This window comes from Arachis hypogaea, chromosome 19 (genome assembly GCF_003086295.3).
Source record: "Arachis hypogaea cultivar Tifrunner chromosome 19, arahy.Tifrunner.gnm2.J5K5, whole genome shotgun sequence".
NCBI lineage: Eukaryota > Viridiplantae > Streptophyta > Magnoliopsida > Fabales > Fabaceae > Arachis > Arachis hypogaea.
The window spans coordinates 732893-756439 of record NC_092054.1 but is presented as its reverse complement, the minus strand read 5'-3'; the positions used below and the strand labels follow the sequence as shown (position 1 = coordinate 756439).

Genomic DNA, 23547 nt, shown 5'->3' with positions numbered 1-23547 from the left:
AGTCGAGCAATATTATATGATTAACAAAATTTATTATTTTTTACCAACAAAAATATTTTTATACTAAATTTTAAATTTTAAATATTAATAGTGTAAATTTAAAGTATTAACTTAAAATATTAGCTAATATTAATAAACAGTGTTAGTCCTGATATTGTTCTTTTTAAAGTAGCGTTTGGTAGAGAGACAGAGACTGAAAGACTGAGACTGAGAGACAGAGACTAAGAGACAGAGACTGAAATAAATTTTAGTATTCTATTTGGTGCAAAGTGAGAGACAGAAATTGAAACAAGAATAAAACTCTAATTTAATTTGCACAAAGGGTAAAATTGGAATTAATTAATTGAAATGAGAGTATTTTAGGTATAAAATGTTATTAAGATTTTAGTTTCCGTCTCTAAAAATTTCAGTCCCTTGTGTCCCTACTTTTTGGAGGTTCTGAAATACTGAAATTTTAGAGACAGAAACAGAAATTTTAGTACCAGTCTCTCAACAAACATGATACTGTGTCTCAGTCTCCCATTCTCTTTCCCAATATCTCAAAACAAACGCTACCAACAAACATGCACTAAATACAAAAATCATATAGAAATTATATATGTTACAAACTAGTATGTAAAATTTACTTAGATGAAATCAAAGACTTGTAACATTACAGCTTACAAGAACTTCCAATCATTCCAATCATATAAAATAATGTGCTTAGATGAAATCAAAGACTTGTAACATTATAGAAACATGAACATATATATGCTAGAATAGCTTATAGCTATCAATCTGAAATTCATTTTCTTTAATATTCTTACCAAAGATCACAGATCCTGAGATCCATCCTCAATTTGCAGCAGGTTCTACAACAGTCTTGTATTGAGACATGGCCATTTCAGTTTCAGCAGTATTGATAGTAGATGAATCTTCTTCTCTAAACTTCTTGTACAAGTCACCTTTGTATAACTCCCTAGTCCTATACACCAAAATCAGTGACACAAGTGCTCCAAATAAACACACAGCAGTGATTACAATGAATGCTAACTTGTAACATTCAGCACCATTGCAATTCAACTCTTCATTTGGATTTCTCTTTAGTCCCATTGCTGCCATTTGCCTTAGACCTTCTTTGTCATAAAAGTGCCCAGCAACCCTCACACTAAGCAAATATGACCCAATTGGACTTGCTATTGACCCAACATTATACAATGTTGAGTAATATTTAAGTCCAAAAAGTTCAGAAATTATTGAGAAAAGTATTGGCCAATTTGCACCAAAGCAGAACCCAATAACAATAGATGCTACATAGAGACCATTTGGGACATTAAATGCAATTAAGAGGTGACCAACACAAGACAACAAAAGTATTGATGTTAACATGAAAGGCCTAGGGATCTTGAATCTTGTTATGACAAATTCTGAGACCACACCTTGCACAATTTTACCTAGGTAGATCCAAATTGCCATAAGGGAAACAAATGTTGTTATGCTATGTGGGGAATATCCTAATGATGTTCCAATTTGACTCAAGTTATTCACAACTGTGAGGTTGCCACCTATACCACATATAGTAGCAAAGAACAAAATCAGCATGTCAAGATTGAAAATTGCTTGAAGTATTGTATGATCTTCACCTCTGTTTGGTGCCTTGAACATGTCTTTCCAACAAGACCCTGATGATGATGGTTGTGCAGGCTTGGTCACTTCTTTAGGCTTCTCTGTAGTTATGATATTCAGAGGCTTTGGATTTGGAAGATCTTCACAATTCAATTGTTGTTGGTGTTTTTTGGCCTTCCAAATTCTGTGTTCTTCCTGAACAACAACACCAAGTGGAAGAAAAACAAGCAAGAGAAGCATCACAGTGGTGGTAGCATAATATTCACTCTGAGTGAAAGAGAAACATTTTTCAACTATGATTACAATCATGAGGAACACTGCAAGGACTAGTGACATGTAAAGGAAGTTATAGAAAGCCTTGGAATCATTCTTCTGTTGAATACCCTTATGGTGCCTAATGAATGGTAGAAAAAGAAAAGCTGTAGCAGTTGGTAGCCATGCCATGAGTAAAAGAAGAGATTTTGTGTCACTTCCATAGAAAGCATAGTACAATTGAGTGATAATTGCAGCACTCAAGCCAAGGTAGCCACTGAGAAGGCCTATAACAATACCTCTAACACCAGGGAAATTCTTAACACTTGTGACAAGTGCACCAGTGTTTGTTGAACAATGTGAATTTGCACCAATGAAAATGTACAAACACATGGTCCAAACTTGTGGCTTTGCAATCTTTTTGCTGACAGCAAGCCATACAATGAAGTAGCCAAAGAAATTGAGGACACCACCAATTGTTAAGACAACATAAGGAGGTGTGATTTCATTGATTAGGCCAGAGAGAATGCCTATGTTGGAGCCTAAGTCCTTGAAAAAGCTTAAGAGATTGAGAGTAGATTGGTCATATCCCAATGATGATTTGATTTCTCTGGAGTAGAGGCTGAACATGTAGCTTGCTCCTGAAACCGACATGATCATGAATGATGAGAAAACCATGAACCATCTTCCTGTGAACACTTGGACTGCAAAATCTTTGCTTCTTGCACCACCATTTTCACCTGACAACATCATCTTTCTTTTCTCTTCTCTGATCTTAGGTGCTTTTTTCTTTGTAATTGTGAAGGGTATAGTACTAATAACTAAAGCTGTGAAGGGTATAGTACTATATAGTGTGTGCTTTTAGGCTTTTAGTTTTTGTGGTGGGAACAAAGAGAGTGAGTGATAGTTTGCATCTGTATTTATGTGTAATTTTAATTTGTTTGAAGAAAAGGTGCAACATCTAAAGTATGCTGCTACCCCAGAATTTCCTTTCCCTTATTACTTCAATTATCATCTTAATTAATTAATGATTGATGATGTTGCTGATGTAGAAACCTTTTACCAATATTGTGTAGTAAGACAATCATGCACATTTTAAGTTGAATCTTGTCCACTCCATATCAAAGAAAAAGTCTACATATTGTGCACTACTTCTTCCGGAGACAATGTATGTTCTTAATATTTTAAGTACTTCTTAATTTTGATATTATCATATTATTATATACATGCTTTATAATATAATATTTTACCAGTCTGTCTTCGTTTTATTTTTTTATTTATTTTTTTTCCGTTCCAATCCCTTTAAGCGAGCTAAAAGGTGTTCTCTGTTACAAGGTTTTTTTTAATGAATAAAAACAAAGCTTAGCTTATTCCTAGGAAGATACTTTATAACATATAATATATACTACCTACCAAAAATTCTCAAAATATAAAATAACTGATAATATATAGTTATTTCTCCATGAAACATAGTGGTATAATTAAAAACAAATTTAATGCCATCAAATAATAACATAAAAAAACATAAACCAACCATATCTTATACTCTATTTTATATATTTTATTCTCTGTTCTATCTACCTCTACTAAATTTTTTTTGCAATGAAAACTTTTCGAATAGACATATATCTAAAAAGAAAAAACACTTCTATACAAAATGTAAGAATTTGAATCCTTAACTAAATGTTGAAATAAGATAACTCGTGAATTAATTAAGACCAACTGTATTAGGAAAATGCCATTTTTTAATTTTCATGCACTTTTTCTGGATAAAATTGTTCTAAGAAACAGTAGTGTAGTTGATAACAAACTGTATATGGTTGGGTGGCCCTGTTGAGGGGACCTCAAGTCTTAAGTGCGCCATTGAAAAAAATATGAGATTTGAGATATCATAGTCTCATAGATATATTTACATAGAATTATACTCATATATATCCACCACGGTATATGGTTCTCTTGCAGCCACGATGAGCGCATAAACTCATACCTTAAAAAACAATACATCATCATATTTATCTTATTATAATTTTCAACGAGGAGTGTTAGGGACCAGCAGATTTTGTGATTTGTAGCCATCAATTAGCCATCAATAATGTATTTACCTTATATATGAATAAAAATGCATATTCATGAGAACGACCAGAACCAAGCTTTAGTCCACGAACGATCAGTGTCATCAACATTCAACAACACGTTATTTGACAAAAAATAGAAAAATGTAAGGTTTTTTTTTTTTTTCTCAGCTAGCATAGTCAAGTAGTCAACATAGCGACTCTAGTTATATATATGTATCCATATATATTCGGTGGATTTTAAAATATTTTTATGTTTAGATTTACGTTTCAACCTAAATATATAGACATGATAAAAGATGGAATATTCCACGTATGTTCACGTGGAGATTTATTCTTATGTTCTTGTTTCTTTGTGTCATGCACACACTCCTAGGAATGTTGATGTTCTGTCTCCAGTGATGCGCACTGCTCATCATAGTTTTCAATCTTCAGCTAGCAATGTTTTTTTTTTTTTTCTTTTTTTTCCCAGTTCATTAGTGGGCGACTGTTTTTTTTTCATGGTCATGGGCAGATACATTGCCAGGCCAGGCCCATATATCCTCAGGACGGTAGCCCAATTATTGTTTGGCGGCTTCGGAAGAATATTTGTTGGTTGGGGCTCTAAGCCCCCTTGTAAACGAAAAAAAGGAAGAATATTTGTTGGTTTTCTTTGTATTGTCTTTTTTCTTGCTCTGTTTCTTTATTTTTTTTTAATGTTTAGACACAAAAAATTCTTAATAAATAAATATAATTAAAAAGAGCCTTAAAATATTGAATAATTAAGATAATTAAAATATAAATTTTGACTCTTTTAATTTATTATAAATATATTTAATAAATAAAAATTTAAAATTATTTTTTAATTAAAATTTTCTATTTTTAATATCTTTAACTCGAGCCTCACAAATGGCATAATCAAATCCTACGCATTTACTTTTTTATTCCATCTTACATGCTCTACTACCATCCAAGGGCCTAATAAATTAACCATAGCATGTTCCCCGCGGTATGCATGTTTAATTAAATAATAAAAAAAATTTATATATAAATATCGAAAATGTTTGGTAAAATAAATAAATAAAAACAGGAGAACTTATTTTATTTAACATTTTAATAATTTTAGCATTCATTGTCGGTTGTCACTCATCATTCTCTTTGCCAGCTCGTCTACTTTATGCCAGCACCGTTAATGTTTACTTCCCTCTACTTCTTCCGTTTGTGTTGTCCTAACCGCCTTGGCTTCGCCCGTGGCCCTTTCCCTCCAAATCCTCTCATTGCTGAGCTGGCCACGCCTCTCCCTGCAACTTCAATTGCCGGACGTTGGGCTTTTCTCCTCCAACTCCGCTTGTCGCAACACCACCGCCTCCCCCTCCAAATCCTCTCTCTGTGACGTCGCACAATCTTTTGACGTCTTTACCAGTCTCTTTTCCTTTTTCTTTTTCTTTGGAAGATTTTTTTCACTAGTTTCGTATGTTTTATTCTCTTAACTTTCAGATGTTTTTTTTTATTTTGAATAATTTTTTAAATAATTTTAGATATTTTTTTTAGTTTTAAGATGTTTTTTTTTAAATAATTTTAAATTTTTTAAAATAATTTTAGATATATTTTTTTTGTTAAATTTTAGATATTTTTTGTTGCTGTATTTTCGGATTTTTCTTTTTGTTAGATTTTTAGTTTTTTTTTATAATAATTTTAGATGTTTATTTTTATTTGATTATATATATATTTAAATTTTGAATATACATCTTTTTATTTAGTTTTAGATATTTTTCGTGATAATTTAAATTCAGATTCCTCAAAAGAGAAAATAAAAAAAGACTCTCAATGGACGGTGGTAGGCAACGCAGACAATTCTGAGTGGTAGATAATGGTTGCGACGCAGATGACTTTTGAGTAAGGGAATGTGGGATATGGTTAGTGAGAAAAAGAAAAAGATTTTATGAATTTTTTTTACTGTAAATGAAAGTAAAAGTAAAATTATGATTTTTTTTTAATTTAAATATACAATAAATTAATTTTTAATATGTCAAATTAAAAACAGATACCATAAACAACTAAAAAATTAATTAGGTTCAATGAATCAATACAAAGAAATTGAAAAATACCTAAAAAATGTTACATAAGATGTCATTAATTGCACCTCCAATCAAATAAGGATTAATCTCTACATACAACCCTTTTTACTATATAAGTTATACAACTCCTGAAAATTTCTAATCCCTAAAACGCGTTTCTTACGGCATGTATGTTTCACGCGCCTCCTTAACAGATTTTTCAATCAATCAACGCAAATATATAATTTCTTTTTTCAAAAGGATTTCGTTTTCTTTTTTGAATTCCTTCTGCATTTTCTTGTCTTCTCTCTTCGATCTCTTTCGTGCGTTTCTTTCTCCCTTTTCTCCTTCGCCGTTTACATAAGTTTCTCTCTCTGTTCTCTTTCTTCATTTTTCTCGTTTTCCATTGTTTCTGAAATTAAGCTCTGAAATCGTTTTTGAAGATAATGGATTATTCAACTTTAGATTATCAGCTGAACCAGAGCGAAGTAGATTTTGAATTCGAATCCAATGAAGTTTCTGAGGTGTGGTTTAATTCCAGTTAATAATTGAATTTGAATGTGAATCCAGTTAGTAGTTTATAATTGTGTAGTTGAATAATGCGTGAACCTTGTATATGAAATTTGTTGTTTATTATTCCTTGTTTGAATTGAATCTAATGTACTAGTTCTGATGAATTTTCTGCATTTTATATTAGACGTTCGGGTGTAAATCAGGAATATTTAGATGTATTTTAGGAAAATTTGGGTGTATTTACAATTTATGGCTTTTCTGAAGGTGAATTATCTTATTCTTTTAGTTGAATTGTTTTAGTTTCTGTTTAATGAGGATTCATGAATATGATTTTTGTTATTTTTATAATGGTTTTATAGTTCTATTTGCATTCTATAGTTTATGCTTGTTTTAATATAGTGTATTTTTGGTGTATTTTTGCAGCCCCTCTATGGTATTGATGAGCAATTTGTTCTCTACATACAAGCGTTTTTCTCATACAATTTTTCTCCTCCTTTTATTGTTTTGAATCCAATCAAGTGGCTGAGGTATGGTTCAATTCAGAAGAAAAAAATATAGCATTAGAGGAAATATTTTTCTGTACAAAAATACTATTTGTACACTAAAATCAGCTACTAAAATCAGCCACCAATGTATTTGTGTATAAATACATGTGTGGTTTAATTTATTTTCAATGTATATTTGTATTTCAGTATGTATTTTATACTGGTGGCTGACTTTGGTAGCTAATTTTAGTGTACACGTAGCATAACTCATTTCTGTATTTGCACCAAATTTGGGTGTAAAACGAAGATATTTGGGTGTAACACGAAGATATTTTGGTGTATTTTAAGGAATTTTGGCTGTAGTTTTATTCTGATAAGTTCTGCATAATTTAGAACTCTTTCTTTTCCTCCTCCTCATCTTCTGCTGCTTCTTTTTTTTTCATCATCATCACCATCTTCTTCTTCTTTATTTCTTATTCATCTTTTTCTTTTTGTTTTACCTTCTCAAGTTTCTTCTTGTTTTACTCTCTTAACAAGAATAAAAACAAAAAATCAAACAAAGAAGAAGAAACACATAATGTTCCAAAATTACTTAGAAAAGGATGAACTTACATTCATTTAACTAAAAGAAAGAAAGAAATAAGGAAAAGAAGAAGAAAAAAATACAGCATTAGAGGAAACATTTTTCTGTACAAAAATGCTATTTGTACACTAAAATCAGCTACTGAAATCAATCATCAATGTATTTGTGTATAAATACATGTGTGGTTTAATTTATTTTCAATGTATATTTGTATTCCAATATGTATTTTATACTGATGGCTGACTTTGGTTGCTAATTTTAGTGTACACATAGCATAACTCATTTCTGTATTTGCAGCAAATTTTGGTGTAAAACGAAGATATTTGGGTGTAACACGAAAATATTTGGGTGTATTTTAAGGAATTTTGGGTGTATTTTTATTCTGATAAGTTCTGCATAATTCAAAATTCTTCTTCTTTCTTCTCCTCATATTCTGCTGGTTTTATTTATTTTTTCATCATTATCACCATCTTCTTCTTCTTTTTTTCTTATTCATCTTTTTTTTTTGTTTTACCTTCTCAAATTTCTTCTTGTTCAAACAAAGAAGAAGAAGAAACACATAATATTGTAAAATTACTTGGAAGATAATGAACTTACATTTATTTAACTAAAAGAAAGAAAGAAATAAGGAAAAGAAGAAGAAGAAAAAATGCAGCATTAGATGAAATATTTTTTTGTACAGAAATGCTATTTGTACACTAAAATCAGTCACTAAAATCAACCGCCAATGTATTTGTGTATAAATATATGTGTGCTTTAATTTATTTTCAATGTATTATTTGTATTCCAGTATGTATTTTATCCTGGTTGCTGACTTTGGTAGTTGATTTTAGTGTACATGTAACATAATTCATTTCTGTATTTGCAGCAAATTTGGGTATAAAACAAAGATATTTGGGTGTAACACGAAGATATTTGGGTGTAATATGAAGATATTCGGGTGTATTTTTATTCTGATAAGTTCTGCATAATTCAGAACTCTTCATCTTCCTCCTTCTCATCTTCTGCTGTTCTTCTTCATCTTCTTATTTCATATTCTCATAATTATTTTTTGGAGGAAAAAATCAAATAAAGAAAAAAAATACATAATGTTGCAAAATCAAAAGAAGAAGGAGGAAAAATACAATGATGAAGATGAAACATGCAAAGAAAAAGGAGGAAAAACACAAAGAAAAAGGAGAAGAAGAAGAAGGAAGAAGAGGAGGAGGATGAAAAACGCGAAGAAAAAATGACAGTTATGATTTTCATCGAGAAAGAAGAAGAAGAGTCGTTTTTAATGGTAAGGGAACACTTTGGAAACGTGATGCGCGTGTTAACATGCTTTTGTGGGTGAGTGTAGCTTCTATTGGGTTTGGTCCTACTTATAAGACTTGTAAACCAAAAAGACTTGTATGTGTAGCATGATTGATCAAATAATTGATAAAATAATAATTGTCAAGTATAATTGATTATAATTAATTTATTTTAATCAATTAAATCAAATAAATTAAAAATATCATCAAGATAAAACTACATCATATCAAATCATACCTAATTATATATAAAATTTTCGATGATTAAATCACATCTAATACATCATGGTTCAAATCAAATAATTGATATAGTCACCAAAAAAAAAATCAAATAATTGATATAATAATAGATTAGCTATAATTAATTGTAATTGATTTGGTTTAATAATCAAAAAAACAAAATAAAATAAAAAATATTCTCAAGAAGTAACTAAGTCAACTTTATCATTAAATACTTAAAATTCAATCCAATTTAGAATTTAATGTGATGTATGAATTAATCAAATTAATAATTGAATAATTTATTTGATATAATCAATTTGATTTAATGATGAGAAAGAAGTAAAGAATAAATCAAAAAGAAAAAGTATAAGTAGAGAATGAAAATATTAAACAATATGAATAATGGATACGTTGGATGTTCAATTCAATAGGTATATGTTCATTATTTTTAATTGGATGATTATTTCTTTTTATTCGATTTATTCTTGCACAGTTAACAATAGCTGGATGTTGCAGATGGTTATCCTAATGTTAAGGTTTAAAAGATAATTTAGGAGTGGAGTATTTTTTTTATTTTATTGGGTCAATTCTAGAGCTAATTGTTCACATTATTTACAAAAGTTATTGTCTACCTAGCAAAACCGAATCAAAAAACACTTTAATGAGTATGCTATGTCAATTCTATTATTAAATACGAAATCTGATAATTGATTTGGATTGGTCGAGTAGTCAACTCACTCGTTCACTTAAGTAATTGTTAGAAATTCGAATTCCGCTTTGTTTATGCAGCAAAACCCATTGAAATACGACACAATACGAAATAGGCAAACACGCAAATTTAAAATTCTTATAAGTTATAACATACGGAGACACGACAAGAAAGTTTTCATTACTAATATAAAAAAAATTAAAGTTTTCAATGCATTTGTTTTACATTCATTAAATAAAAATATTTAACATTTTTTACTAGTAGTAGTAAGCCTATCATGTGTCCTAAAGACACATGTTAGCTAAATCCATAAAATATAAAATATTTTTTAGATAAATTAGAATAATATTTTAATACTTTATTGATATTAAAATATAAATTATTTTTTTATTTTTTAATTATATAAAATGTTTAAAATATTTTTTTAATTTATTTTAAGAATACATATTAAAAATAAGGTTAGACACGCGGACACATGATGGTAATTAGATGTGTCTAAACATGTTTAACAAAAAATGTTTTAATTTTTATTAAGATACATTTTGACACATAACACACGCACGTCAGACGAGTGTCAATGAATATTATATCCAACATCCGAATACAATAATTCAGACTAGTGTGTGTACTTCATAGATTAATAAAATGCAGAATCCCTAAAAAAATCAAAACAAGATAACTACGAGGTCTTGAGACATAAAAAAGCGAAAAAAAAAAACAAATAATATTGCCTAAATTAAAGAATAAAGACAAAACATATTCATCATATATATAAATATTCAATAAAAAAATTATTTGTATTAATTGAAAATTTAAGAATTATTTTAAGTCTCTATTTTATTATTTGTAAAATCTATAAGTCTCAGTCTTTTAGTCTCTGTCTCTCTACCAAACGCTACCTAAGTAAGACCAAACCGTGCCATATATGGATGTGTCATGGTTGACCTAACCAAATATACATTAGGAACACTAGCAACTAATCGTTCAATCATCCAAAAAAGTTTGAAGAAGATGGGAGAAGAATCCAAACATGTAGCTCACTGTTTAGTGTTGGCTTACCCAGCACAAGGCCACATCAACCCCATGATTGAGTTCTCAAAGCGTTTGATTCAAAGAGGATTGAAGATAACACTTGTAAGCACGGTTTCCTTTTGGAACACCACAACCCCCCACACTTTGAAGAGCCTCTCATCATCTGATCCTCAAAACATTCAAGTTGAGAGCATCTCTGATGGCTATGACAATGGAGGCCTAGCAGCAGCAGAGTCCCTAGAGATCTACAAAGAAACCTTCTGGAAGGTTGGTCCAAGAACTCTCTCAAATCTCATTCAAAAGCTTGCAAGTAACAACAACCCTGTGGATTGTGTTATTTGCGACGGTTTCTTGTATTGGGCACTTGATGTGGCAAAAGATGAGTTTGGGATACTTGGTGCTTTGTTTTTTACTCAACCTTGTGCTGTTAACAACATATACTTCCATGTTTATAAGAAGTGGTTGGAGTTGCCACTTTCAGAGTCTGAGTATTTGATTCCAGGTTTGCCTAAGCTTGCAGCTTCTGAGTTGCCATCTTTCTTGTATGACTATGGATCCTATCCAGGCTACTTTGACATCATTAGAAATCAATTTTGCAACATTCATAAGGCAGATTGGGTGCTTGCCAACACTTTCTATGAATTGGAGTCTCAGGTAATTAACCAATCCGAAAATGATACGTGCACATATTATGAAATTAATCATCATATATTTATGTATTTTATAAGAGTGACTGATTTGTTGGGCTAATATGGTCGTAAGTTCATAACTAATTGCTAATGTTGTACTTAAATAATAATGTTTTATTTTGGCCATAAGGGAATGCGAAAATTACATGGTAAAAATTACACGGTAAATAATGATAGGAAATTAACTTTTAGTTAGTTAATATTAATTAATTTTTTATTATAAAATTATTTTTAATTTTTATTTTTTTGAAGATTTTAGTTAGGGATGGCAACGGGGCAGGGCAGGAACGGGGTGGGGGCGGCGCGGGAGATGCCTCCTTACTTTCCATTCCCGCTCTCAGATTTGCTTTCCATTCCCGTTCTCAGATTTGCTCTCCATTCCCGTCTCTGTTCTCCGGAGGAATATTGCTCTCTATTCTCATTCTCCACACGGCTCCCATTTTTTGTGGGGACTCCATTTCTCATCTGATAGTTCTAATTAATTATTAATTTTCATATGTATATATATGTGTGTGAAATGACTAAAAAACATATATAAGGAATAAACTATTAAGGACAATTCAATAAATTCATGAATTTTGGGATTAGCGGGAACGGGGCGGGGATCTCCATTCGGGTCCAAGCGCCTGGCTCGAGAGAATTTTGTCCCCAGTCCCCATTTCCGCGAGAAAAATTTCCCACATTCGGATCCCCGTTCGGAGCAATCCTGGCATGGATCCCGTGTCTTGGGAGTTTTCCTATCCCTAACTTTAGTATTTGAATTACGATTTAAAATTTAGAATAAAAGTAATTTTTAAAAGTTGATTGAAATTGATTTTTATTTTTCTATTTGATGGAAATCTGGTATATGATTTCTGTTTAGGTTGTTAATTGGTTGAAGGAGATTTGGCCACTGAAGACAATAGGGCCATGTGTGCCATCGATGTACTTGGACAAAAGACTTTTACATGACAATGATTATGGTGTTAGCATCTATGACCAAAACATAGATTCTTGCATCAAATGGCTCAATGACAAGACCAAAGGTTCAGTTGTTTATGTCTCTTTTGGAAGCATGGCTGGTCTCACTGAGAAACAAACAGAGGAACTAGCATTTGGTTTGAAGGAAAGTGATTGTTATTTCTTGTGGGTTGTTAGAGATTGTGATCATGCTAAGATTCCAAAGTGGTTTTTGGAAACTAATGATTCAGAGAAAGGTTTAGTAGTTACATGGTGTCCTCAACTACTAGTGTTAACACATGATGCTGTTGGATGTTTTCTTACACATTGTGGTTGGAACTCAACATTGGAGGCCATATGTTTTGGAGTTCCTACAATTGCAATGCCACTTTGGACTGACCAAATCACAAATGCAAAGCATATTAAGGATGTTTGGAAAATGGGAGTAAGAGTTGATGCTGATGAGAAAGGTTTGGTTAGGAGGGAAAGTATTGGAAATTGCATAAAGGAGATTTTGGAGAGTGAGAAAGGGAATGAGATAAAAAACAATGCCTTGAAGTGGAGGAATTTGGCTAAGGACTCTGTTGATGAGGGAGGAAGTTCTGATCAAAATATCACCGAGTTTGTGGCAAAATTGGCTCAATTATGCTCTACATGAATTAATTGATGCTTTGCTTGCTCAGATTTGTTGGTGTTACATGCATTCTAATAAGTTTGAAATTAATAAGGTTGTAATGGCTGGTGAGCGTTTACATGTTATGGTGATATGCTCTGACTAGTGTTGCCATTATTATTTTTCTTTTTTTCATCTTGTATGTCGTATTGTTATAAGGAAAAGTCTAGGGAGCAACAATTTTTGTATTTTCTGGCAAGCATTTAATTATTAAAGAAAAAGTCTAGGGGGCCAGCAGTTTTGTTGAATTTTGGCCAGCATGTAGCCAGCGAGAAAGGTGAGTCATTGGATGAAATCTCACACCAATCTCACACCATTAGATCATCATTGATGGCTATTTGATGGCTACCAATCACAAAAGTTGCTGGCCCCCTAGCATTACTCATTATTAAAACAAAAGTGAGTGATTTTCCACTATTAGATGTAATCTCACACCATTAAAAATACTATTGATGACCAATTGATGGTTACAAAACACCAAAATTGCTGGCCTCCTAGCATTCCTCTTGTTATAAAGTACGTAGTTGTGCGTGCTTCAGTAAAGCGTTATTGTTTAAAAAATGTATTAAGTATCTAGGCCATCAAAATAGGCTCTGTTTAATCTAAAATTAAATCTGTTTAAAACTTAGATTAAACGAGTTCAGTCTAATTAACTGAAAAAATGATGGATTAAACAGACTAATTCGTAGACTAAATGAACGGCCCATTTTATATTTTTTTGGATTTAGATTCTCTAAAATTTGAATTTTATTTTAGAGAGTAAAGTGTGATCTCTTACCATTTATTTTATAGGTGGAACCAAGAATAAATATAAGAGAGAAACCATTCAAAGGTAGAAAATTACACTTTACCCTCTAAAGTACAAATTTAAAATTTAGAGGATCCAAATTTTATTTTTTTTTATATTATTTTTTAAAAAAGTTACACTTTTTTGTTATTATTTCTTTCTATCAGACTTATCAACTAAAAGTATTTTTATTTGTTTAAAATTTTTAATTTAAAAGTGATATTTTTTATCAAAAATATTTTTTAAAAAATAAAATAAAATAATAAATAGATCAATCTATTTAATTTATCAGACTGATGATAAACAGTCCAAACTAAAAAATTATAATTCATAAATAAAATAAACCTAAATAGACTAATCTATTTAACCCATAAATTTGTAGGAATTAAGATTAAATGGATCGGATTGGCATTTGACAACCTATAAATATGTAATTATATGATTATAAACTCTTCAAATTTTATTATGAAAATAATTTTAACATGCAATAAATACAAATAATATATTTGTTGAGGTAATAGGATATAGGTATTATGAAAATTTTATTGGTGAAGAGTAAAATTGGGTAAAGAATGAATATTTTACTAAATTTAGAAAAAAAAATATACATTACACATGATAGATTTTTTTTTTTGGATTTTTTATTAAAAAAGTAATTTTTTGTATATATTATTTTGGAAATAGATCTTTTTATTTTTTTAATAATTGAGAGAGTAAAGTATAATCTTTTATCATTAATTTTATAAGTGAAATAAAAAATAAATATAAAAGAGAACAATAAAAAATTAGAAATCACACTTTACATTATCAATTTTTTTTAACAATCGAGAAGATCCTGAAGTCCTCCGCATCCTGCCGTGGTCCCGTGGATCCATTTTCACTGACCGTCCCATCTGTATTATGTTCATAATAATAATAATTTAAGGGTTGTATTTAGTTCCGCCGATTTTTCTTTCTTTGATAAAAAACTCGCTTTGTTGTTTTATTTTATTAATTATTAATAATATTATTTATTTATTTATTTATTTATTTTTACCTTTAATCCTACATTTTCTGCATCTTTCTCTTATCACAATAATGCAAGCACAACTCTTTTCACTCCCACACTGCACTCTACGTGTCCCCAGATTCCTAAACAATGCATCTCCCCCAAATTTTGCAACTTTTCAACAACCCCATCACTCCTCCAAGCTCAGTTTCAATGTGGGTCTCAATCATTTGTTTCAAAAATCAATTTTTTTGAGTCAAAGCGTACCTGGTTTGATGAGTAGCTATGATGGTTATGTGGGTGTAGTAGCACAGTGTGGTATCTCTAATGGAGAAAGTGATGTTGGCGATTGTGATGATGGGTTTTACATAAGAAGGTGTGTTCAGCTTGCAAGAAAAGCTATTGGCTTCACAAGCCCCAATCCAATGGTGGGGTGTGTTATTGTGAAGGATGGGAAAATTGTTGGTCAAGGGTTCCACCCTAAAGCAGGTCAACCGCATGCTGAGGTATGGAACTTTTCAAAATTTTTCCTTTTATTTGTTTGAATGTAATATTACTATATTATTATGTGGATTTCTTTGTGCATCTTTTTACAATGTATTTTATGTTGGATTCTCTATAGGTTTTATTGCATTGGTATTTCAGTCTAACGTGTATAAGAATTAAGAAGCCTAATTTGAATTCAGATGATTTCCTTGTGAACATAAGAAAGAGAATTTGTAGTTATGATTAGAAAGAGAATTTGTAAATTTGTAAATTTGTAAATTTGTAGTTATGATTAGACCATAGTTTTCATTAGTTATGATTAGAAAGAGAATTTGTAAATTTGTAAATTTGTAACTCTTCATCAAGGTTTAGAAAGAGAATGCCTTTGATGATGATTATGCTGAGAAAGTAGATGGGAATTTTCAGGTGTTTGCCTTGAGAGATGCTGGAGATTTGGCAGAGAATGCCACGGCCTATGTGAGCTTAGAACCCTGTAATCATTTCGGAAAGACTCCACCTTGCACTGAAGCTTTAATCAAAGCCAAAGTGAAAAAAGTGGTGGTTGGGATGGTGGATCCAAATCCCCTTGTGGAATCCAAAGGGTTGGCTAGATTGAGAGATGCAGGTATTGAAGTTGTTGTTGGTGTAGAGGAAGAGTTATGCAAGAGCCTTAACGAGGCCTTTGTTCATCGCATGTTGACCGGAAAACCTCTCCTTACATTGAGGTAATTTAAATCCTCTTCTTGCTTATAATTAATGGTTTTGGTTCTACTTTTCTAGAGTTGAATCTAGCTAAGATTAATTCTGCAAAGCAGATTATGATATAAAAGTGATTTATATTGGTAGTTTCTCTAAAAGCCATTCCAAACAAAAAATGATTATGACCTTTAAGCTGATAGGAGAAGGTAACATTAATGGTTATATCTACTGTCCAAACATGTTTCCAAACACACTCATTCAGGCACGTTTGTTCTGTTGGTGCACGTTGAAGTTTTGGTTTTTAGCATATAATGAATTAATGATGTGCATTTCATAGCATTGCCTTTTCTGCTTTGCAGATATTCTCTTTCTGTCAATGGGAATTTTTTGGACTTACTTGGGGATGAAGTTACAGAATGTGGTGGATACTATTCACGTTTATTACAAGAATATGATGCAGTGATACTTTCCTCTTCCTTATTCAGTGGGAACATATCAATACCTTCATCTCAAGAACCTGGAGCAAATCAGCCGATCCGGATTGTAATACATAAGGATTCTAGTTCTTCAAACGAAATTCCGCTTGCTGTCAATGAAGTTACTGATAAAGTGATAGTTTTTACAGATAACGGAACAGCAACCGCTCCAGAACTGGCGAAAAAAGGAATCGAAACCGTCATTTTGGATCAGATAAATCTAGATGTGATTCTGGACTATTGTAATCAACAAGGGATGTGCAGTGTTCTGTTAGATTTGAGGGGGAATTCCAGTGAGTTTGAAGAGCTTGTTAAGGAGGGAATTCAGAAGAAAAATATTTGTAAATTTGTGACAGAAATTTTGCCTATTTGGAATAGAGGTAGTGAGATAGATCCTCTAATACCGGTAAAAAGGTTAGATCAAGGAATCCAAGTGGAAAATTTAAAGTCCAAGTGTTCAGATCAAAATGTTATAATTGAAGGACATTTTAAATTTTAAGTAATTGGGAATTCAGAATCAACTATTTTGATCAAGGTTTGGATGCCTATGAATTTTTCCCTATTCATTTGCTATGTATGATTTGATGTGAATAATTCAGGTATGTTAGAGTGTTCAATGTTTTTTCATGAACAATGATGATAGTGGAGATACATGGGAATAATACCACTACCAATTATCCTTTCATCTTTGTTATTCAATTTTGTCAATGCATGTACACAATTCTGTGCAATGAAATAGGTTTCCTTGGCATTTCATAGGGTTGCTTTGAGATATTTTTCACAAAGTCGGATCTCTAATTTAGCACTGTCAATTGAAACCAAATCCCTAGGGCTAATCCTAAATTCTTCAACTTAATTTCAGTCCACAGTTTAGTTTAATTTGTAGAACTTTAATTATATTTTATTGATAGAATCTTCATTATATGTAAGATGTTTTAACTTTTAATTTGTAGAAATCTATTGATATATCAAGTGAGATAGATATGTTAATATGCGTATATCTATCAATCTTATGTCACGCTAATAATGCAAGACAAAAAGTCAAAAACATAAATTTTGCAATTATATCGGTAAATATTATATTTGTTTTATTTATTTAAAACATCCAACCTGTTATCTATAGCATAGTTGTCAAAACCGAATCGGTGATCAAACCAATCAAGCTACTAGTTTACTAGTTTATTAATTTAACTGATAAATTACTGGTTGAATCGATAAAATCGGTCTCACGTAAATATAAAATATAAAATAGTTAAAAATTTAAAATTAAAATTTGAAATATATATTTTCACTAACATTTTATGAAGAATCAAGTCTCAACTTCTAAAACTAACTAATATAGAAAAACCATAAAATTTATCAGTAATACTACAATAGTATCTTAATTTGACACAATAAAAAAATAATTAATTCACAAAGTCTATCATCTAACTATAATATCAGTAGATTTTAACACTAATATCAAAACAAATAACTTTAATCACAATACTAGCAATAAAATAGATCAAGTAAATTAATAAATTTTTAGTGAAATTTATATTTATATTAATAATGGTATATAATTAAAATATAATTAATTTGAAAAATAAAAAATTAAATTAAATTAGATATTTATCTATACTATATAATTAATATTTGTCAAATCAAATATAATATGTAGAAGCGCAATGGTTGAGTGGTAAGTGGAGGTTGTTTTTGCTCTAAGTTTCTTAGTTCGAAACCTAGTGGAGACATTTTAAAATTTTTTTCAAACAAACCGGTTTGATTAGACTGATTTGCACATATTCTTATCGGTTTTGACCGGTTTAATCCAATTTATATTAGTTTTTTTCTTAAACGGTTCAAGAAATAAACCGAACCGGCCGGTCTGGTTCGGTTTATACAACTATGATCTAGTTATGAAAAGATAGAAATCTTTATGTTTTATTTTATATCTATATTTATAAAGTAAAATTCCACGTGGTGCGATATGGTGCAGGAGTGAGATTGCGTTGCGATGTACCACGAGTCTACGACCATGGTGATTGTTGCGAGTGTGGCATTTTGGGATTTTCCACACAAGAAAGAAAGAAAGGAATGGCGCTAACAACTTCTCTTCAGAACTACCTCTCTTCTTCACTCATCTCCGCCAGTGGCAATGCCGCAACAACGGCCAATAAGCCACCGAGAAGTAGCATGATTACCAGCGTGAGAATGCGGCACTGGGCGGTTCACGCGGCAGCGCCTGACACAACAACCGCAAGCGTGGAAGGGTTCGAAGAAGGAGTGCTGGTTCGACCGAACTGGAGTGGGGAGACTCCTCTGTCTCGTTTGGTTGCAGCTCTCATCTCTTTCAAGCCCTTATACTCTCTCCTCAAGCTTGGTGCCAGGCAGGTTTTCATAAGGTCAATTCCTGTTCCTTCGCGCTTAATTTTCATACAGTAATTTTAGCAGTAGTAGTAGTAGTAGTAGTATCTATTATATATGCTCAAGATACATGCAAGTATTTCCCTAATTCGAAATGCTTGAGTTATCTGATCAAGGGGGAAATGAATGAATATGCTATATACATATGATTTTCGGATAGCTTTTTATATAAGCAAAAGTTCAACACCTCAGATTACAGATTCCACCAATTTTTAAATGAGCATGTCCAAATATAAACATTCTATCTTTTAAAATTTGTTTGGTTATTGTGAATAATGAACAGTACAGCTGAGAAGAAGAACATACCTTGGAGGGAAATGACAAAAGAGATTTTAGAGTCTGAAGTGTATAAGGAGCTGGAAAGCATTCAAAACAATTCTTTAGTATACCCAGATTGTAATTTCCTGTCTTTTTTTCCTATGCATTTTTGTCTCCACTCTTGCTTGTGCAAGTTTAATGATAGAGTGGCAATCCACTTCACAGATTATTTGAACCCGTTCCATGCTTATGACGAGGGAAATCTTACATGGCTGGTAAGTGGTAATTCTTTCACAACTTTAGCAAATTGCAATGGATTGTTTGGTCAATGATCTGTAGTCCTTATAGATACATATGATGTGTCCCTAACTGGTAGGTGCAAACTGTGCACAGCTTATGGCTGTTATATACACCTGTATTTTGATGTCATGCACATTAGTTCTACTTTGTGATAGTCAAAGATGCTATACTGTTTTGTGCCATTGGAATGCGAACAAGACGGCAACACCAGAAAGTTTTGTTAATATGTACAGTTGTATCTCGAATCTCGTTTCAAAATCTCTACTGAGCCTTCAGTCCCGGCATACATCTAGTTAGTAGGGACAAATGTTTGCTGCATTTTTATTGTTTCTTATTTTTATTTCAACAGTGACTTTTGCAAAGGTAGTATGATTTAGCTGAAGTGTGTCATCACTCTGTGTGTCTATCATATTTGCAGATAATTAACTTTACTTGCTTATGTACATAAGCTGATAAGCGATCTTGAATTGTTTGACAAAAGTATATTGTCCTATGTATTATGTAGCTTTTTCTTGTTTGTTTCTTTGATAGTTGTATACATCGGGTCTTGTGATGGAAATCTGTTGGTGATTTCTGCTGTCTGCAAAACTGCAATCTCAAAGAAATAAGTTTCAAATCTGTGTTATATTATTGTTTATGATAGGCAGCAGCAGAAGCGGAGCCTGCTACAATGTCAATGGCAATGAGGGCAATTCCAGATGCTTCTTCAGTAGATGAAGCAAATGAGATAATGCGTGGAAATTGGATTCGTGCAATTGAACAACACCATATAACTTATTCAGGAACATCCACAGTCCGTGACGTACTAGATATTGGATGCTCTGTTGGTGTGAGCACAGGATATCTTGCAGACAAGTTCCCCATGGCCAAAGTTACCGTAAGTGAGATTTTGCTGGATGAAAATAAATTTTCCTACACTATGAAGTTGCATTTATTGAAAGTTTACATAACAAAATCATTCTTGAGTCTTGACCATCTTGAATTTACCAAGAATGAAAGAAGCCTTTCACTTAAAGATTTGTTGGTTGTTCCAGGGGCTAGATCTGTCACCTTATTTTCTAGCCGTGGCTCAATACAAGGCTAAGAGAGGACTGCCTAGAAAATATCCTATAAGATGGATACATGCAAATGGCGAAGATACTGGCTTGCCTGCTAAATCATTTGACATTGTGTCTATTTCATATGTGGTATGCCTTTTAAACTCCTATTAAGTCCTTTGCTATAGTTTCTGAATTGCGATATTTTTATGTATGCATGTTTCAGTTATTCTATTCAACAAATGAGTATAAAAATTCCTCTGTACTTTTGCAATGAGAATTGCTTCATGATATGATAAGGTTACTGCAATGGACACTTAGAACATGTGCATTTTCAAGGTTATAATTGGATACTGATCTGGCGAACTTTCGGCATCATCAAATCTATTCAACTTTCTGTTGTCATATCCGTATATACCAGTGTAATCTCAAAATATTAGTTACTTCTCAAGTAGTGGAATCTTTGAAACTTTTGTAGATTAATAGCGATGTTTCCAAACATGCATGACAATGGAAACTATTGACTAAAGGTGATATTTGTTGCAACTTGCATGTCACAAGTTCTAGCCAACAAGGAGATGGTTCATGACATCTTTTGAATGATGTTCCCCTTGATAACTGATAAAGTGATACACGCATATATGGATTGATGAAACATAGTTTTGGAGAAGTTATGTAGTAGATTTTAATTCAGGAATCCATGATATTATGCAGTTTCATGAATGTCCCACAAGAGCTATAGTGAACATAGTAAACGAAGCATTCCGTCTCCTTAGGCCTGGAGGCACTCTAGCCCTGACGGATAATTCGGTATATATTGTCTTCACTTCTTTTAGTATTTAGTTTTTATTTTATTTTAACTTGTATTTTCCTGTAGAAAGAATTTCTCATATTAATACTTCTGTCTTCTGCAGCCAAAGTCAAAGATCCTTCAGGTATTGTCCCGCCTCTCCGCGCAATCATATTTGATTATCCATGAGATAAGACATTTCATGCGGATTTTATCTCTTATTGTGTCAAACTCATAAGCATTAACAAGTGAAAGGAAATTTGACAATGATCCACTAATCTCTAACAATCCCAATGCTGAGAAATTCAAGTCCAAACTTTTGTGACTTTTGAAATCTTAGCGAGTTTCCAACATCCAACTATTGCTAATTAACATTTCATAAGGGACGATCCATTACATCAAATTGTCATATTACCTTTATTTCTATATTCTAATGACCAAACATTAAAAATCTTTTCTGTGAGACATTAAATTATTACATACCAGAAGCATAATTGTCATATTGCTCAGGATTATGAAGCAGTTACAGAAACTCTTGTAATGTTTCTCATTTCAGAGGAAACAGAATGAAGTGAGATCTAGAATCGCATAGAACGGCTTTCCGTGTTGAAATCTTTTATATCTTGCAGGAATTGTCTCCAGTCCTATTTACGTTGATGAAGAGCACAGAACCCTTTCTTGATGAGTATTACTTGACAGATGTAGAAGAAACAATGAGGAAAGCCGGTTTTGTGAACATAAAATCTTTGCTTACAGACCCAAGGCACATGACAACAACCGCAACCGTTCCTCAATGAAACATACTCTTTGAATTTGGCTTCAAACAAGTTAGCCCTTGACTTATTATGCATATATCATTCTGTTCTTCTGATGAACACAAACATTTCTTGATGCCTAGATAGTTAATGGAGAACTCTTTGAAACGGTCGATGTATGTCACCTGTCAAGTTGAATAGCATGTAAAAATTATGTATCTATATTTCACTATAATTTTATGCTCATTCAGCACGATAAAATGCTAATTCAGCTAGGGGATGGATCTATGTCATTTCAAGCACCACATAATATTGTAGTTATCTTTGTAACAAAGCAACTATCACTAAAATTTAACCAATATATTATGCTTGGTAATATGTGGTTATTATCTTGTAGAGTGCGCGATGTGACTTGAAAATCAATAGTGCCGAGCAGAAAATCAAAGTCAGAGTAATATGATGGAATTGGATGTTGGCAACCATGGTGGCTTATTGCCTTTGTGGTGATAAATAGGAACAAGCAGTTCAAATTGCTTACTGAAATGTTAGACTGATGTTGTGCTATTATTGGAGATTGTTTGAGGTATATATATTGGAAGGTTCATGTTGGGTCTAAGAATAAATCTATTGTTCCTATGTAGTTGACAAAATTTGCAAATTACTTTTTATATTGGGACGAAAATGATGTTTTTCATGGATGGTAAGAGTGTTAATATCAAATGTGGCACGGTATAATTTAAAGGGTAGAAATAGGATCTTTCGATTTTTGAAGGAAAATAAGTTAGACCCTCTAATTTTTGGGGACTCAGATAATCTGATTTGTGAACTTCGAAATAAAAAAAATCACAACAAACAAAATGGATTTTTTCTATTTAGTATAAATATTTTTAAAAAATTCCCTTACAAAATAATCGGACCAACCAATTACACATTTCCATACCCAAAAAAAAAAAACATATAAAACCAATATAATTTAATTACACACAAGTGTCTTGGTCCATAATAAAAAATTTTAGCCGAGAGAATTAGCTGAACAAGATATGACCCATGTATATGCACAGCATCATTACTACATTTAATGTTTGGGTAAAAATTGCAAAAATAAAAAAACAAGGCTCACAAAAAAGAGTTAAGTATTGTATGAGTTTCTAACTACCAAAAACAAAAAAGTAAGCATTATATATTCTATTTATCCAGTCCCAAAAATTCTCAATTAATTTGTTTCTTTTTCTTTTGGGGTAAATTTCCATTTATTGATTTAGAAGAACATATCATTAAAAAATTGATGATAGTTGTACACCAAAAAAAATTGATAATAGTTTTTTTAATTTTAAAATTATGATACGCATTATAACCGTTTTTTAACTTGTCATTTACTTTTGCATATCATTTTGAAATTAGAGGTGCATTTTTCAAATGTTATTTTTGAGAGAGAATTTTCTATTTTTAGAACTAAAAGGAAT

General features: G+C 31.6%; 4 protein-coding genes across 7 annotated transcripts; 3 read left to right on the top strand and 1 right to left on the bottom strand.

Moving 5' to 3' along the window:
• Positions 1-564: 564 nt before the first annotated feature.
• Positions 565-2957, bottom strand: LOC112752000 (protein NUCLEAR FUSION DEFECTIVE 4). The gene has a single exon (XM_025801361.3). The coding sequence runs from the start codon at positions 2608-2610 to the stop codon at positions 835-837; it is 1776 nt and encodes a 591-aa protein (XP_025657146.1). The 5' UTR covers positions 2611-2957; the 3' UTR covers positions 565-834.
• Positions 2958-10641: 7684 nt separating this feature from the next.
• LOC112752001 (UDP-glycosyltransferase 74F2) lies at positions 10642-13290 on the top strand. Its single transcript, XM_025801362.3, has 2 exons — positions 10642-11455; positions 12353-13290. The coding sequence occupies exons 1-2, from the start codon at positions 10706-10708 to the stop codon at positions 13085-13087; spliced, it is 1485 nt and encodes a 494-aa protein (XP_025657147.1). The 5' UTR covers positions 10642-10705; the 3' UTR covers positions 13088-13290.
• Positions 13291-14795: 1505 nt separating this feature from the next.
• On the top strand, positions 14796-17223 carry LOC112752002 (riboflavin biosynthesis protein PYRD, chloroplastic). The gene is made up of 3 exons (XM_025801363.3): positions 14796-15383; positions 15790-16088; positions 16422-17223. The coding sequence occupies exons 1-3, from the start codon at positions 14967-14969 to the stop codon at positions 17035-17037; spliced, it is 1332 nt and encodes a 443-aa protein (XP_025657148.1). The 5' UTR covers positions 14796-14966; the 3' UTR covers positions 17038-17223.
• A 1250-nt stretch (positions 17224-18473) lies between these two features.
• On the top strand, positions 18474-22766 carry LOC112752004 (uncharacterized). Of its 4 annotated transcripts, XM_025801365.2 has the most exons (9): positions 18474-18922; positions 19228-19340; positions 19428-19477; positions 20146-20379; positions 20537-20689; positions 21254-21349; positions 21454-21474; positions 21959-22156; positions 22482-22766. In XM_025801365.2, exons 1-8 carry the CDS (start codon positions 18615-18617, stop codon positions 22124-22126), a joined length of 1143 nt encoding a protein of 380 aa, XP_025657150.1. In that variant the 5' UTR covers positions 18474-18614; the 3' UTR covers positions 22127-22156; positions 22482-22766. The 4 variants fall into 4 exon arrangements, 3 of the variants coding, with proteins under 3 accessions (XP_025657150.1, XP_025657151.1, XP_072083708.1); XM_025801366.3 differs by lacking the exon at positions 22482-22766 and having other exon boundaries at positions 21886-22460; XR_011877563.1 differs by lacking the exon at positions 21454-21474 and having other exon boundaries at positions 18475-18922; positions 21254-21374.
• The last annotated feature ends 781 nt before the right edge of the window (positions 22767-23547 follow it).